At 44.1% G+C, this 18,771-nt stretch overlaps 1 protein-coding gene across 2 annotated transcripts in view; it reads right to left on the bottom strand.

Annotated features, from left to right (window-relative positions):
- Positions 1-18,771, bottom strand: part of piwil1 (piwi-like RNA-mediated gene silencing 1) — a 113,702-nt gene that overhangs the window by 69,576 nt on the left and 25,355 nt on the right. For both annotated transcript variants that reach the window (XM_069933560.1, XM_069933559.1), the window contains one exon: positions 4,408-4,622. In XM_069933560.1, coding sequence (XP_069789661.1) covers positions 4,408-4,622 — 215 coding nt within the window. The remainder of the gene's footprint in view (positions 1-4,407; positions 4,623-18,771) is intronic.

Raw genomic sequence — 18,771 nt, 5'->3', positions numbered from 1 at the left:
TGCTGAACATGAATGTCACTGCATGCTAGTCGGTGAGTAAGGTGAACCACTTGCCTGCCAGGTAGTGGCGCCAGTGGTGGACCACTTCAACGATCAGTTGGGCCTCCTTTTCATTGGCGGAGTGCCTGAGCTTGGAACCGTGGAGGGTTCTCAACAAGAAGTCGCCACTTCTGGTTGAGGATCGCAGCAAGGGCCACATCGGAGGCATCGCACTCCATCTAGAATGGAGAGTTCTCGCCTACGTCATGCATTGTGGCATCTGTGATGTCCTGCCTGATGCTTGTAAAGGCTGCCTGCGCCTTGGGTGAGAGGGGAAAGGTGGTGGCTTAGGCCAGTGAGAAGTCCTTGTCCGAGAAGCAGGGGAACCACAGAGTAATAGGAGAAGAGCCCAAGACACCTGCGGAGGGCCTTGAGCGTGTGTGGGAGAGGGAGTTCCATTAATGGGTGCACGCGCTCCAGATTGGGGTCAATGACACCGTGCTTCACAATGTACCCCAGGATGGCGAGGTGGGTGGTGCTGAACACACACTTCTCTTGGTTGTGAGTGAGGTTCAGCTCTTCGACCATCGGAGAAATCTCTCCAGGTTGGCATCGTGGTCCTACTGGTATTGGCCGCAGATGGTGACATTGGTCAAATATGGGAAGGTTGCTCTCAGATTGTGCTAGTCTACCAGGCGGTCCATTTTGCGCTGGAAAACAGAGACCCCATTAGTTCCCCCAAACAAGAACTCAGCAGAACTGGTAGAGGCGCCCATCTGTCTCAAAGGCAGTATAGGGCTTGTCCCGTGTGTGGATCAGGAGCTGGTGGTAGGCCGACTTCAGGTCGATCATGAAGACCCTGTAGCAGGCTATCTCATTGACCATGTCAGCTATCCTGGGTAAGGGGCAGGTGACCAGCTGGGTGTAACAGTCTGGCTGTAGTCTACAACCATCCTTGGTGTGCTGGCCCCTTTGACCACCAGGACCTGGGCTCTTCAGGGACTGGAGCTGGGTTCTATGACACCCTCTGCCAGAAGCCACTTTACCTCCACTCTGATGAAGTCTCGATCAGCTGTGCAATAGCACCTGCTCCTGGCTGCTATTGGTTTGCAGTCTGGTGTGAGGTAGTTGAAGAGGGTGGGAGGGGTGATGTGCAGCGTGGAGAGGCTGCAGATGAGCTGGGGCTGGTTGAACAGCACGCTGTGGAGTGTAAACGGGGAGGGGCCCACGGAAAAGCTAAGGTGATGCTCTTGAAGTTTAGCCCTAAGAGGACTGGGGGACAGAGTATGGGCATGACCAGGAGCCTGAACCCATTGTATGTCTCCCTTCCCACAGTCAGATCGATGGAGCAGTGCCCAAGGGCTGTTATGGAGCAGTCCTGGGCTGTGAATGCTATGGCAAAGTTTGTGGGGTAGATTTTGTCTTAGGGTCCGGCCACATTAGGGTGTATAAAGCTCTCGGTGCTACCGGTGAAATAGGCATTTCGTTACCTGACCATTGATAGCGACGTCCATCATCGAGCGCCTGAGTGTAGTGGCTGATAGGACCATCTCAGGGTCAGAGTTGCTGCTCCCCAACGGTTGAGGCGAGTGGTGGCCGGTGGTGTCGTCTTCCACATGCATGGGGTGCATTGAGTGGGCTGTCCGGTTGGCACCCATGTTGACCATGTGCTCCTGTACTGGGTGGAGGATGTGGTGAGGTACTGAGTAGGCCCGATCGCCCCAAGATGGCAGCAGTTTCAGTTGGCACAAGGTGGTGGCACCCTGGTGGAGCACGTGGTGGCAGTATGGCTTGCCCGCCAGTCGTGCTGACTACACAGTACTGGCATCATCAGGGTTGGAAGTGGCGTTTTTGGCTTTGGCGTTTTTGGCTTTGGCAGAAGTGACATCATCATCGATCCTGGCAGGCGAGGCTTTGGCAGGTATGGCGGCGACGTGGTAAGCACACGGCTGCAGTGCCTGTCAAGGGTGGGGCTGGAAGTGGGGCTGGCAAGGAGGATGGAAGTAGCATCACCTGGTCCTTGCACATAGTGGTGTCGGTGAGGGGGGGGGGGGGGGGAAGAGAAGCGATGTGATCCTGGAGGGCTGCTGAGCTGCCGGCAGGCCTAGAGAGACACACTTTCTCATAATGGCTTTTCTTGCCACATCGCAAGCAAACAGGTTCCTGGCCAGGCAGTTTTTGCGAGATCGTTGGCCTGACCCACACCAGGTCCCACAGGGGTGCTGCGTGCCTGCAGCAGCGATGCTCTCTTCCACCAGCGGTCCCTGAGTCACAGCAGCCATCTGGGCGGGCAACACGGAGGCTTGGGGGAGTCAGAAGTTGAAGGCTTCTGCATGGAGGGCAGCAGCCTCCAAGGAGCTGACTACCTCAATTCAGGCAAGTGAGATGTTGTCTTCCAGCAGCTTCTGCCAGGCGGATCTCGAGCGCAGACCTCTAACACTGGCATCCCTGATCAATCACTCCACTTCCCCTTTGTTCACCTTGGGCTCTGCCAGACACGGACAGGAGACCTCATGCAGGACCCCCAGGTAGGCTTCAGATGTCTCACCTGGCTGCTGGGCTTGGACACTTAGCAGGAATCTGACATATACCACATTTGTCGGGGGCTTGTACATGGCCTCCAGGGTGGCCATCGCTTCTGGGTACTCGGTGCAAACCTTGAGAGCTTGGAAGGCACGAGGGCCCAACTTAGTGCGGAGCACCATGAGTTTCTTCTGGTTCATATTGACCACGTCAGAGTGGGCCTGGATGACTGCCTCAACTGCATGCTTCCAGATCTCGACGCGTGCCTGGGCTTTCATGTGCCGAGGGTCCATTTCCAGGCTCCCGACGGTCAGGAACTTTTCCATGGCAGGTTTAAATTTTAGCCAAATAAAATGTGATGCACTGCAGCAGCAGTAAGCAGACACAAATTTGAAGGCTTTACAACAGGCTTTATTTGGCTAAATGTCTCTGCTACAATATTGGCTGTGATGGTGGATCCCGAGTGACTGGCTCAGGACTATATCCCGGTCAGGGATTGACAGCCGTCCGGGTAGAGTTAGTCCCCTGAGGGTCTATTCAGGTCAGCTGATTACACCCGGCCAGGTGTAGTCAGTCCTCCAGTGGTCTTCCTGCAGGTACAGAGATCGCTCCCTGCAGTAGGCTAGTGGTGTATCACCACAATTAGTCAACTCATTAATTACATCTATCACCTCCTGGAATCTCAAATTGCATTCGCATTGAAATGTTTCTGTGGATTAGCGAATGGAATTGTGATGTGACCATTAGAGATTTGGCTGGGAGGGGAGCAGGACTCAGAGGGTGGTCCATATCTAGAACAAGCTGCCATAGAAACCGCTACAATTACAACTTTAACAGATATGATGAGGAAGGACTTAGAAGGATATGGACCAAATGCAAATAAATGAGACTAGCTCAAAGTGCTAACTTGGTCACCATGCACAAAATGGGGTGAAGGGCCTGAACTGTGCTGTATTACTATGACTGGCAGTTCATTATTCCAGGGTGCTTCAGGCATAAGAGGAATGTGAAAGAGGTAGGGAGATATATTATTATACAAGGATAATATTGCACTCTGAGAACATACTGGAGGGATCATCCACTGAGCCAGTATAGGTCAAGCTCAGAAATAATGCCATCACTGTGATGGGTTGTATTGTAGGTCACCCAATGAACAGGAGATGGAAAAATAAATATGCAGGCAGATTATGGAAAGATGTAAAAACAGGGAGGTCACAATGGATTACTTTATTTCTCCCCCCACCCCTGAAGTTTTGAAGGCCGTGGAGCAACTTGATAGACAGATGTAAAATTAAGAAGCAATGACAGACAGCACCTTTTTCCCAGGGTGCACTTTAAATACTGGAGGACACAGCTGTCAGGTGAGGGGTGGGGGGGGGGAAAGGATATTTGAGGCTACTTTTTTTAAATGAACAAAAAGGAGAGGTAGATGCCTACAATGCTTTGCAAGAGGAAGTAATGGAGCACATATAATAGTTATATTTTTAGTGGCACTTAGACAGAACATACAGGGAATGGAGGGCTATGGATCACATGCAGGCAGATGGGATTAGTTCAATTTAGTAACATGAACTGCAGAGTCATTGTGGAAGAATGAACAGTAAAGCAAAGAACAGGCCAATGTTTTAAAGGCTGGTGAAATGCAAACAGCTAGCACAAGGACAATGTTTCAACAGCCACTTTCATCACAAGGTTCTCAGAATTCATTCAGAGTAATTATAAAGCTAGCTGTTAAAATGTTCAGTCTATTCTAAATTAAGCCCCACATCAACCCAAAGGTGCACTCAAAAGCCTTTGTAATAATAACCTTGAGGTTCCCTTTTCATTCTAACCCAAAAACATCCTACATTAATAATTTTGCCTTCAAAACAGATGTTTTCAACCACATAATTTTTCCAAACTTACTTTATTTTCCAATTTTTTTGGAAGGAATAATAGAGTACCATCAAATACACGAGTTCTGCCAAGAACTTTCTCATGCATAAACAACAATGCAGTACGCAGACGCCTTGATTCCATCGGAGGATTATAATGCACATGATACTGATATAAAGCCCACTGGGGACGAGAGCTCAGCTGAATATAGTTTGTTATCAGACGTATTACACTTCCAGAAACACCTGCAAAAAAAAAAATAAATAATAGTAATAATTCTACATTATCTATAATGACCAGGTTTAGAACAATTGATTAACTGGAGATCTTTGAAACACCTTGCAGACAAAAGACACAGCAAAACGCAAATCTTTGATTTCAACAGAATCACAATTAGCACGAGTGCTTATTTGAAGCACGTGTAATCTGAAGGAGTCCATATAAAATCTTGTACAGGTGGTCCTATGGTTACACAGAGGTTTTGCTATTAAGGGCCATCTAGAAGCCAATTTCTCCACAAGTCCAAAAATGTGTTCTCTATAATATCCTGCATCGTATCACTCGAAATACATTTTCTATATTTCTTTCATTCACTGAAAAATCCTCGCACTATGCATAATTTATTTCTAAACCTTCTGTTGAATGGACGTTTGTATCTGGATTAAAGAGCAGAAAAATGCACACCATTCTTGTCATTGGACATGGATTGAAAGAACAAAGAGTGGATGAAAAACAGATTTGAAAAATGAAAGATTAATGCTAGATTTATTCTATTTAAGTATATACATAATATTTTTATTCCAATTTGGAATCGAACAAATATTAACATTTCCTTGAATGCATTACAAAAGCAGAACTTACTAAATGGAGAAAAATATATATTTCTGGTGAGGGAAGGGATACACATTACCCTTTTTTATCCTGTTGTGTGTATCAGATCTTTAAGTTGATAAAAGTCTAACAGGCAAGTAAAATCCCACATCATTGTCAATAGCAAGCAGGCAATCTGAACATTAGAAAACTATCCTACTTAGAGGAAAACATTGCACATAAAAATTGATTACAAACAACCTTTCCACACTCCGCTGGAGAACAGCAAGAAGTAGAAGTGGCTGCTGCTCAACTCTCTGTAGATGCAAATCAACTCTGAACTGTTGCTTTAACTTCCTTCACTTCTGAAGCACACCTCAACATTTCAATTTTAACTTCCTTCATGTCAGATCTAACATCTCTAATATCAGCTTTGGGCACTATCAGTAGCCCCAATAATGACTTGAACAAAGACTGAGGGGAACGATAGGCTTTACTGTACTAGAGATTGCTGGCCCGGGTCCAAGGCTAGGAATGAGCGGGAAGGAAAGGGGACTCGACCTTTATGGCCAAGGGTCACATGGGTAGGACTAAGGGAGAAGCCAAGGTAGGACGACACCTGGAGGGAGGGCCAGCCAGCAAATATAATCATATCACTACATTCACCCCCCTTTAAAAAATGGAACCCACCAGAAATCAACCAACAACTGGGGGTGATACAACAATCATAGTAACACAACAGCAACAGTACAATCACATCAAATCAGGGACGGGAAAAAGCAGGTGCTCCCATCAGCTAGAGGTTAAGCCGCACAGGCGGCCTCCTCTGTCGGCCAGACCGCTATAGGGTCGGCGTTTCCATACGGTGCTCCTCCAGAGAGGAGAGCCACAGGGGAGAGTCCACTGCAGGGACTGTCTGAAACGGGGTGGCAGCAGTGGACTCCTGGAGTGCTGGGGGTGTCCTCTGCTGCTGTATAGGGGGAGGTAGGTGCCTGGACATCCGGCTACAAGGCCGGCAGCTCAGGCTCCAGGGTCATGCTCAGATGCAGCACAATAGGGTCCGTGGGGTGGTCAGTAGCCGGCAAGGCAGTCTCAGAGTCTCCAGCGCTTGCCAGGTCTCATATTGGGACAGTGTCCTCGTCCATCCGGGTACCTCACAAATGCGTATTGAGGGTTTGCATGTAATGAGGTGCACTGCTTCAACCAGTGGGTCCATCTTATTGCCCCTGACATGCTTCTGAAATAGAACCGTCCCTGAGGTGGTCAGCCAGGGAGGGATGGAGGAACCATTCGCTGATCTCCTCGGAAAAGGAAAAAAATCCGGATAGCGAGGAGGGTTTCAGGCAAGGTGTCCTGCCAGCAGGATACTGGCAAATCTTTAGATCTGAGGACTAGGAGCTTCGCCTTCCAGACGGTGCCGTTCTCCCTTTCCACCTGGCCATTACCTCTGGGGTTATAGCTGTGGTCCTGCTGGTGGCTATACCTCTGGCCAAAAAGTACTGTCGCAGCTCCTCACTCATGAACGAAGGCCCCCGGTCACTATGGATGTAGTCGGGGTACCCGAACAGAGTGAAGATACTGCTCAGTCCTTGATGACTGTAGCTGAGGTCATATATGGGCAGGGGATTGCAAAGGGGAATCTGGAGAATTTGTCCATCACCATCAGGAGGTAGGCGTTCCTATTTGTGGTTGGGAGGAGTCCCTTGAAATCGACATGGAGTCGTCCGAAAGGGCAGTGGCCTTGATGAGGTGTGCCTTTTCTGGCCGGTAGAACTGGGGCTTAAACTTGGCAGCGTCTGGTTGTGGACTGGACATCCTCTATGCAGTATGGGAGGTTTCCTGTTTTGACGAAATGATACTTCATGACTCCGGGGTGACATAGGTGGTCATGTAGGATCTGGAGACTGTAGAGATGCGCGGTTGCACACGTCCTTTGGGATAGGGCATCTGGAGGGGGGGGGGGGGGGGGTCATTGAGCTTACCCAGCCAGTACAAGATATCATTACTGTAGGTGGACAATTCAATCTTCCAACTCAGAATCTTGTCGTTCTTGATTTTAACCCATTGTTTGGCACTAAGCATGAAGACCACTGCCCTCTGGTCAGTCAACAGGGCACATCTTTTACTGGCCAGGTAGTGCCGCCAGTGGCGCACTGCCTCAATGATAGTTTGAGCCTCCTTCTCAATAGAGGAGTGCAGGAGATCGGGACCGTGCAGGGTGTGGGAAAAAAATTGCTTCCGGCCTGCCTGCCTGGTTTAACATAGCAGCCAGTGTGACATCGGAGGCATCGCTCTCCACCTGAAAGGGGACGGATTCATCCTCGGCATGCATCGTGGCCTTAGCGAGGTCTCCTCTAATTTGTTCAAAAGCAGCCTGGGCCTCTGCCGATAATGGTCGTACAAATTACTGGGTGGGCCTTATCGGTGTAGCTGAGCACTCACTGAGCATAATATGAAAACAGCCCCAGGCACCTCTTAAGCGCCTTCAGGGTGTTTGGGACGGAGCTCCACGAGGGGTCGCATGCGGTCTGGGTTGGGGGCAATGACACCATATTCCACAATGCATCCAAGAAGGGCCAGGTGCTCAGTGTTGAACATGCATTTGTCCTTGTTGTACGTCAAGTTGAGGGACTTGGCTGTACACAAGAAATTTGTGAGGTTCGCATCGTGGCCCTGCTGGTCATGGCCGCAGATGGTGACATTGTTGAGCTAGGGGAACGTCGCCGTCAGCCTGTGTTCCTCTACCATCCAGTCCATCACTCTCTGAAAGGCAGAAACACTGTTAGTAACCCCAAAAGGCACCCGCAGGAAGTGGGGGAGTTGGTGGTAGGCCGACTTGAGGTCAATGGTCGAAAGAATTCTGTACTTAGCGACTTTATTGACCAAATAGATTATCTGGCGTAGCAGGTATACGTCCAACTGGGTGAAGTGGTTGATGGTCTGACTATAATCAATTACCATTTGAGGCTTGCCCGCACCTCTGACCACGAGGACCTGCACCCTCTAGGGGCTGGTGCAAGGGGCTATGTACCCCTCCACCAGAAGTAGTTGAACCTCAGCCCAGATGAACTGCATGTCCTCTGAACTATAGCACCTACTCTTGGTGGAGAATCCAGGGTGAGGTTCGCGAACAGTGACGTAGCGTGGTGAGGTTGCAGGACGGTGCCGGAGACTGGGTACTGAGCTTGCAGGATGGAGCCAATGGCTGCGTGCTGGGACCACAAGGCAGTGCCGGGGACTAGAGGCTGTGGATGGGCAGCAGTGGTTGGGGGCCCCCCCCAAACACCATCGTCACGCTCCTGAACTGACTCTGAAAGTCGAGGCCAAGGAGGATTGGTGCGCAAAGGTGAGGCATAATAAACAATACAAAATTGTTATAACACTCCCCCCCTCCCCCCCCCCCCCCCCCACTACCGTCAGCGACACTACATAATACCCCTGGATACTGGTCTGTTGGTCCCTTGCAGCCTTTGAAACCATCAGGACCTGCAGACTTTCTGGTAACAGCCCCTCTTCCCGCAGCCCAAATATGTAGCAACCCCACCACGGTGCAGAAGCGTTGCAAATGCTTGGACTGCCCACAGAAGTTGCATCTCGACGATGCCATCAGCATGATTGTAGCTGTGGTTGGGTTGGTAGCGCCCGATACAGAGTCCCAGGCCGAAGGCTCTCGTGGTGGAACATATGGAGATGGCTCGCTTCTGCCTGTGATTGACACCACGTGGCGCTGGGCCGAGTCTAAGGTTCTGATTAAATCGATAGCCTTTTTGAGTGGGAGCAGGTCCTCCTCGAGGAGTCATTGCCGGATATAATCCGACCTCAGACCTGACAAGCAGGTGTCTCGAATCAGTTCTTCCATGCACTGGGTTAGGGATATAGTAGCCATGGGTTTCCCCAGTCTTTTCCCAGTGTGACCAGGGACCAAACGAAGTCTTCAGTGGACTCACCAGGCCGTTGTTTTCTGGATGCCAGCAGGTAACGGGAGTATACACCATTCACTTTAGGCTTGTACACCGTCCATAGCTCAGCCATCGCCTCGTTGTAGGTCGTACTGCCTTGGATGGTCAGGAAGGCCCTCTGGCCGACTCATGCCTGAAGGATTTTCAACTTCTTGTTGGAGTCGATCACCTCAGCAGCAACGTCGAGGAAGTTGATGAAGCAGTTCATCCACCGTCCGAAGAGCACAGAAGCACCTTGGACTTGGGTGTCAACTTCTAGCCGTTCTGGTTGAGCAATTTCTCCATTACCGGAGATCTCCAAAATCTAGTACAATAAATTGTTGGGTGCTATCAGTAGCCCCAATAATGACTCAGACAAAGACTGAGGGGAACGATAGGCTTTAATGTACTAGACTGCTGGCCCGGGTCCAAGGCTAGGAATGAGTGGGAAAGAGAGGGGACTTGACCTATATGGCCTGGGGTCACATGGGTAGGACTAAGGGAGGAGCCAAGGTAGAAGGACACCCAGAGGGAGGGCCAGCTAGCACATACAATCATATCACTAAAATCAGCCCTTATAACTTGATATTAGCAAGTAAAAATCTTTCATATTTGTTCTCCCCCCCCCCAAAACTCGACACCCCTGGTATTTCTTCTCCATCTTCTTGATCTAATTCTTCTCTTGATCAGCTGTCAAAACTGCAGGTACTCCTGACAGTTCTGGCATGTCTGGTATATCTGCATGCAGTTCCTTCACTAGAACTGCTGGGGATGGTGCTATGGAATGACCATTCCAATGCAAAATCTTCCTCTACAGGCATGTGTGAAAAATAAAACCTTTGCACATGCATGCAAGGTTAGTGTATTCTTGAGGGAGATCTGGATCAATATGGCACCATCTTCTCCAGTGTCCTTGGGAGGTGGCACTGGTTTTGCCTGGAAATAAGCGTAACTGACTTGTGCGAGTCAGTCACGGGAGCTTCGGAACTTGAGGCTCAGGCTCCGGCTCCAACTGCAAGGAAGGCTGTTCTTACTTTTTTTTTAATAGCATCTTTACTTATGAATTTCTTCTCTCTTACTGCTTTCTTTCCTCTAGCTTCCATGTCCAACGGCTTCTAGATAGACCCTGGAAGATTTCAATACATTTTAAATTTCAAATCATTTTTTCATCTGGTCTTAATATTTTAAGCCCCAGGAGAGTTGTAATTTCACCTCCTTCTCCTACGCCATTACACTCCTCCACCACCCCAGAATTTCATTTATGTCAAAAGGTATCAAAATGCAGTGATTGAGGTTGTTCATGAACAGACCAGGAAACATCTCACACACAGTACAAGATGCAGTAAAAAAAGAACAGATTTACAAAGAGATCAGCTGGCATGGAGTAACGGCAACATAATTTTTGCTAATAGTAGGAGTCTGCAGACTCTGAAGTAAAAGCACAATGCTGGAGAAACTCAGCAGGTCAAACAGTGTCCTTTAAGTAGCAAAGATACAGAACAAACATTTCAGGTTTGATCCCTTCATCAACATTTCTGGTGCCTATCTATATTTTTCTCATTTCTTGTTTGAATATTGAATTTAAAATATTAAAACCTTGATACATACAATAAAAAAAGCAAATAATACATATGATCAAGTATACACACACACATAAACACAATACCCCCCTCCTTCCCACCGTCCCCCATTCCAACCCTTCCCCCCCCCACACTATCCCCCAAACCTCTCCTAACCAACTAACCCCAAAAGAGGAAAAGAAAAATAAAGAGATACAAACCACAATAACATAATTAATTTCCATGGATTAAAGTAACAGCCAGAGAATTCAAAATTTTAAACCCATATAATCTAAATAAGGGCTCCAAATTTTCAAATTAAAAAATCATGTAAATTATGTTTTTTTTCCCCCAATGGAATACAAGATCTCAATTCCATATACCATCTGTGTAAATCCAAACCAGTCTCATTTTTCCAAGTAATCGCTAAACATTTTCTCGCTACAGCTAATGCTAGTCTCAAAAACGTAATTTGAAACCTAGTTAATCTCAATTCCAAACTCAACATTTTTAAATTACCTAACAAAAATACTGATGGATCCAATGGAAATTTAACTTTAAAAATACCTTTTATAAGTTCTTTAAGTCACACCCAAAAAGGTTTTTACCATATCACATAGCCAAGTAGAATGTAAAAAAGAGCCTACTTCCTTTTGACATCTAAAACATAAATATGAAGAAACTATATCTCTAATTTTTCTGGAGTTAAATATAATTGATGTATAAAATTATAATGTATTAATCTATATCTCACATTAACAATTTTAGTCATACTATCTTTATGCAAGTTCCTCCAATCTTCTTGATCGATTGCTATCCCTAAATCTTTTTCCTACTTTAATCTAGATTTTTGTAAATCTAATTTAGGCATTTCATTCTGTAATAATGAATACATTTCAGAAACAAATCTTTTCTTCCCACCTTCTGTAGGTAAAATTTCAAATGAAAATAATTTTGGAAATACTAAGGCTGCCAAGACTATTGAATAATAAAGCTCTAACTTGATAATAACAGAAAAGGGTATTTGATGATATTTCATATTTTTCTTTCATTCTTTAAAAAGAAATAACAATCTTGTACAAGTTTAATCCCCTTTTGATCCCAAAATTTCAAAAACTGATTATTAAACGTAAAAGGAATATATAAAGGTGTCCTACTTGAAATTTTCCCTTGTGTTCCTATTATTTCATCTATCATATTCCATAATTCCATTAAATGTATCAAAGTAGGCAAATTATGTTTTAACTTGGAATTCCATTTATAAATAAACTGATCCATATTCTTCTCACTAATTTGATTTAATTCAATATTTGCTCAAACCAATGATTTTTCCAAATCAAACATTCAACTAATAAATTTTAATTGTGCTGCTTTATAATAATTTTGAAAATTCAGAAGCTGTAAACCTCAATTCATATTTCCATGTTAATTTTGTAAAGATACCCTTACCATTTTATCTTTCCATTAAAACTTCCTTACTATAGAATTCAAATCTTTAAAGAATTTGAGGAACTTTACAAGTGATAGATTGAAAAAGAGACTATATTCTAGGAGAAATATTTATCTTAATGCAATTAACTCTGCCTATTAATGTTATTGGTAAATCTTTCTATCGATTCAAGTCATTTTTAATTTTCTGAAGTAAAGGAAAATAATTTAATTCATACAAATTATTAAAATTTTTATCTACTTTAATACCTAAATTAATTTGATCCAACCATTTAAATTGAACAATTTTTATAAGTATAGTCCACTTCAATCAATGGCATAATTTCACTTATTTTCCCAATTAATTTTATTACCAGATATTTCTCCATACTGTTCCAACCCATCATGTAACCATTTTAAGAAATTTTGAGGTTCTGTTAAGTATATCAAAACACCTGCTAATAACTTTAAACTCAGATTTCACATTAATACCCTTAAAATTGCTATCTTGCCTCATCAATTGAGCCAAAGGTGCTGATGACAAAGGACAGCGTTGTCTAGTAGATCTTTCCAATATAAATCGCAAAGATGTCTGTCCATTCGTCACTACTCTAGCAGTAGGATTTTTATACAAACCCTTAAACCAGGGGTTCCCAACCTGGGGTACATCTACCCCCAGTGGTACATTTGCTCTTTTCAGGGGGTACATTGGGTCTGAGAGAATAACCACTACTGTGCAATACATGGTGTTGTAATCTGCAGTCAGATTGCACAATGTCGTGTTTTTTTTTTAAAAAATCCTTAATTTTTTGGGATACACGGGAACCTATAAAAATGCCCAAGGGGTACAGAGGAACAAAAAGGTTGGGAACCCCTGCCTTAAACCAACCTATAAATATTGGTCCAAACTTAAATTTTTCCAATACTTTAAATAAAAAAAACTCAATTTTATTCTATCGAATGCCTTTTTAAACATCTAAAGGCAAGATCATTAGTAGGTTGGATTCCTCCCAAGATATATGAATCAAAGTAATAAATTTTGCAATATTATCTGCAGAATAGCAATTTTTAATAAATCCAGCTTGGTCTAAATGAATCAAAGCTGGTAAATATTTTGCCAATCTATTTGCTAGAAACTTCATTACAATTCTATAAATCAACATTTAACAAAGAAATAGGTCTATAAGATCCAGTCTTCAAGAAATCGCCATTTTACTTAAGAATAACTATAATAATCCAACTACAGGGGAATCACGCTGCTCTCCATTGCAGGCAAAATCTTCGCTAGGATTCTACTAAATAGAATAATACCTAGTGTCGCCGAGAATATTCTCCCAGAATCACAGTGCAGCTTTCGTGCAAACAGAGGAACTACTGACATGATCTTTGCCCTCAGACAGCTCCAAGAAAAGTGCAGAGAACAAAACAAAGGACTCTACATCACCTTTGTTGACCTCACCAAAGCCTTCGACACCGTGAGCAGGAAAGGCTTTGGCAAATACTAGAGTGCATCGGATGTCCCCCAAAGTTCCTCAACATGATTATCCAACTGCACGAAAACCAACAAGGTCGGGTCAGATACAGCAATGAGCTCTCTGAACCCTTCTCCATTAACAATGGCGTGAAGCAAGGCTGTGTTCTCGCACCAACCCTCTTTTCAATCTTCTTCATCATGATGCTGAACCAAGCCATGAAAGACCCCAACAATGAAGACGCTGTTTACATCCGGTACCGCACGGATGGCAGTCTCTTCAATCTGAGGCGCCTGCAAGCTCACACCAAGACACAAGAGAAACTTGTCCGTGAACTACTCTTTGCAGACGATGCCGCTTTAGTTGCCCATTCAGAGCCAGCTCTTCAGCGCTTGACGTCCTGCTTTGCGGAAACTGCCAAAATGTTTGGCCTGGAAGTCAGCCTGAAGAAAACTGAGGTCCTCCATCAGCCAGCTCCCCACCATGACTACCAGCCCCCCCACATCTCCATCGGGCACACAAAACGGTCAACCAGTTTACCTATCTCGGCTGCACCATTTCATCAGATGCAAGGATCAACAATGAGATAGACAACATACTCGCCAAGGCAAATAGCACCTTTGGAAGACTACACAAAAGAGTCTGGAAAAACAACCAACTGAAAAACCTCACAAAGATAAGTGCATACAGAGCCGTTGTCATACCCACACTCCTGTTCGGCTCCGAATCATGGGTCCTCTACCGGCATCACCTACAGCTCCTAGAACGCTTCCACCAGCGTTGTCTCCGCTCCATCCTCAACATCCATTGGAGCGCTTTCATCCCTAACGTCGAAATACTCGAGATGGCAGAGGTCGACAGCATTGAGTCCACGCTGCTGAAGATCCAGCTGCGCTGGGTGGGTCACGTCTCCAGAATGGAGGACCATCGCCTTCCCAAGATCGTGTTATATGGCGAGCTCTCCACTGGCCACCGTGACAGAGGTGCACCAAAGAAAAGGTACAAGGACTGCCTAAAGAAATCTCTTGGTGCCTGCCACATTGACCACCACCAGTGGGCTGATATCGCCTCAAACCGTGCATCTTGGCGCCTCACAGTTTGGCGGGCAGCAACCTCCTTTGAAGACCGCAGAGCCCACCTCACTGACAAAAGGCAAAGGAGGAAAAACCCAACACCCAACCCCAACCAACCAATTTTCCCCTGCAGCCGCTGCAACCGTGTCTGCCTGTCCTGCATCGGACTTGTCAGCCACAAACGAGCCTACAGCTGACGTGGACTTTTACCCCTTCCATAAATCTTCGTCCGCGAAGCCAAGCCAAAGAGAGAGAACTATAATAATTGCCTGAAAAAGAATCTGGCAAAGAATGAACCTCTATCGCTTGTTCCAATACTTCCATTAATAAAGGTATTAATAAATCTTGAATTTTTTTAATAAAATTCAGATGTAAATCCATCTTCACCTGGAGACTTCCCATTAGGCCTTGATTGGAGTGCTTCTATAATCTCCCCACAAGTAAAAGGAGTCTCCAATATATTGATTTCTTGGTTACTTAGAAAAGGTAACTGAAGGTCAGATAAAAGACCATCTTTTTCTAATTCAGAAGTATATAATTTTGCATAAAATTTGCTAAATGCATAATTTATCTCTTGAGGTTTATATGTAATCTTTGAATCCTTTCCTGTTCCGTCTTTAATTGCCAAGCTAAAACCTTGTGGGCCCTTTCCCATAATTCATAATATCTTTGTTTAGTTCTCTGAGACAATTTATCAAATTTACAAGTTTGTAATGAATTATACTGTAGTTTCTTATTAATCAAGTATATCTTTTTTTAGTCTCCGTTGAATTCTGCTGTGTCTTTCTAAAGTTTCCATCTCCTTTTCCAATTTATTAACTTAAGAATGCCATTTCTTAATTTTAGATGTAAAACTAATAATTTGTCCTCTTAAATTTCAAAGCGTCCCATAATGCAAACTTATTATTGACTGAATCTGTATTTTCAAAAACTGCTGTATTTGATCTCTTATAAAATTGCAAAACTCAACATTTTTTAAACAATAATTAAATCTCCATCAATAAGTAGTAAGTAGCCTGTACATGTTATTAATAAAATAGAATGAACTGAAAATATTCTACTTTTATGTTCAGCAGATATTACACGACCTTGTTATTGTGCCAATATTAAAAATAAATCTATTCTAGAATAAGAATCACATCAAAATGATTAAATGAAAAGTCTTTCTCCTTAGGATTTAATCTTCTGTGGTGATGTGAGCATTGGAAGAAACACAGCCACCACGTTGAGGGTCATTAACGAGTTTTTATTCAAATTCAGCACGCCCCTTTAAGGGCAGCATGAGCTCAGTCATCTGGTGCATTATGACATCATAATCGCTGCCCAGGGTGCGCACTGGAAGGGATGATGGAGTCAGAGAGAAACCTCTGACGACGCCATTTTCCCGTGGCTGCCCCACCACGTGGCAATACAAGCGGGGCCAGTTCGCCATGAGGATGTGCGCTGCCACAAATCTCCATATTATCAACCAAATTAATTTCTTTCATTAATAGCTGTTTAGCCATTTTAGTCCTAGTCATTATTTTCGGGGGTTTATCCAATAATGGATCCAAACAACAATTAAAATCACCTCCAATCATAACTTTTTCATATATCTGTGTCAAATTAAGGAAAGAATCTTGTATAAATTTCCCATTGTCTACATTAGGGGCATAGATATTCAGAAGTGTCCAAGATTCTGAATAAATTTTTCAATTTACAACCAAAAACGCTACCAACCATTTACTGATTTTACTGATTCATTTACTGATTCCAACTTAAATGACAATTTCTTATCAAAATAGCTACAACTCTTGCTTTAGAATTAAAAGAAGCTATAACCTGACCAACCCAATTTCTTTTTAATTTCCAATCCTCTTTTTGGTCAAATGTGCAAATAATCAATACAGGTACATGATCCTTTATTCGGACATCTAAAATCCGGCAAGTGGGGACTGGTGGTCGGGTGAGGCAGCCAAGGAATGGGCGGCTGGGGGAGACGGCAGGGTAGTCGAGGGACCGGCGGTCGGGGGAGACCAGGTGGATACAGCAGCACAATTCAGGTGGGCTTTCCAAAATCTGTAAAAATCCAAAATTTAGACACATTGTCCCCTAAGGGTTCCAGATAAAGGATCGTATACCTGTTTCAACTTTCAACTTTTAAAATACAAGCCACTACTCTTTCTCTTAATTGAATTATTGAGCCCATTAACATTAAAAAGTTGCAAAATTTAAATTAGACAATTTATACCATAAATACACCTCCATGCCTGATGCAGTGGGACTCCAAACCACAGTTAATCTGCATCAAATAATTCATCTCCTCAATAGAACGAAAAATACAGACCCAAATAAAAGAAAAAAATCCCTCAAAAAAGAAAAATACTGTAACACAGTATTACCTCCCTCTACTGTACAGGAATTGACTGACACCAAAGTAGCCAACGACTTCGGAAGGAGAAGCAAACAAAACCACCTCCCATGAACAGAGCAATCAAAAAAGAAAACAACAATAAATAAAACATTTCAAGTAGGGTAAGCTTTTTCCAAATCTCTATTGACTTGATCATCATTAACATCAATTTCAGCTCAATTCATGGCATTGAGCTAGCTTCAATTGCTGGAAAAAGATATTCTTGACTTCTGTTTATTATCAGACAAAGAATTGGCAAATGCAAGAGTTTTGACTTCATCATTAAAAAAAAACTGGGGTTGAAGGTCTCCATGAAAAACTTTAAGACTAGCTGGATATCCAAAAGCAAATTTATATCCTTACTTCCACAACTTTGGCAGAATTAAACTCTGCTGTGTTTAATAATAGCTTGACTCAAATCTGCATAGAAGACTACTATTCTTAACCATCAAAGGACCCTGATGTTTTCTTGCATTTTGAACTGCTATACGCAATCATTTCTATATCTTTATAATGCAAACATCTAATTAAAATAGTTGTCCAGGAAGAGGCTTTTTGCTAATCACTCTATGAGCACTATCCAATTTTAAACATTTGGAAAATACTCCTTTCCCAAGACATCAGGGATCCATTTCTGGAAAAACTGCACTGGATCTGCATCTTCAAAATCTTCCAACAACCCAACAATCTTAACATTATTTCTTCGACTGATTCTCCAACACATTAATCTTCTTTAATAAATCATTTCTACATCTTTCCCATCCTTTCTTTACATTGCCATACATCACCTTGGCAATCATGAAATTCCTCTTCAATCTTCTTAATTTTAATCTTGCACTTTATTCACCAGCTTCACACATTTTGCCATATCAGTCCTAATGGTTGACATTTCTTCCTTCATGCCAGTAAATTGATCTTTCATATATTTAAAAAAACCTTGATTCACCAGATTTGACATAGTTTCAATTTGCTTAGACAGAATATCAAATTGAGTAGCTGGATCTGCAGAAGTACCAGTTTTAGATTTCCCTTGAGTATACTTAGGTAGAGGCCTACTGTTACGAGCCGAGAGGACCCAAAAACCCAGCAGCAATAGATATTCACCAAGTAACAGATGATGCCGCTTTAGTTGCCCATTCAGAGCCAGCTCTTCAGCGCTTGACGTCCTGCTTTGCGGAAACTGCCAAAATGTTTGGCCTGGAAGTCAGCCTGAAGAAAACTGAGGTCCTCCATCAGCCAGCTCCCCACCATGACTACCAGCCCCCCCACATCTCCATCGGGCACACAAAACTCAAAACGGTCAACCAGTTTACCTATCTCGGCTGCACCATTTCATCAGATGCAAGGATCGACAATGAGATAGACAACAGACTCGCCAAGGCAAATAGCGCCTTTGGAAGACTACACAAAAGAGTCTGGAAAAACAACCAACTGAAAAACCTCACAAAGATAAGCGTATACAGAGCCGTTGTCATACCCACACTCCTGTTCGGCTCCGAATCATGGGTCCTCTACCGGCACCACCTACGGCTCCTAGAACGCTTCCACCAGCGTTGTCTCCGCTCCATCCTCAACATCCATTGGAGCGCTCACACCCCTAACGTCGAGGTACTCGAGATGGCAGAGGTCGACAGCATCGAGTCCACGCTGCTGAAGATCCAGCTGCGCTGGATGGGTCACGTCTCCAGAATGGAGGACCATCGCCTTCCCAAGATCGTATTA

Source organism: Narcine bancroftii, chromosome 4, assembly GCF_036971445.1.
Source record: "Narcine bancroftii isolate sNarBan1 chromosome 4, sNarBan1.hap1, whole genome shotgun sequence".
In the NCBI taxonomy this organism is placed as follows: domain Eukaryota; kingdom Metazoa; phylum Chordata; class Chondrichthyes; order Torpediniformes; family Narcinidae; genus Narcine; species Narcine bancroftii.
The sequence above is the reverse complement of the archived record's forward strand: the minus strand, read 5'-3'. Positions and strand labels throughout refer to the sequence as shown.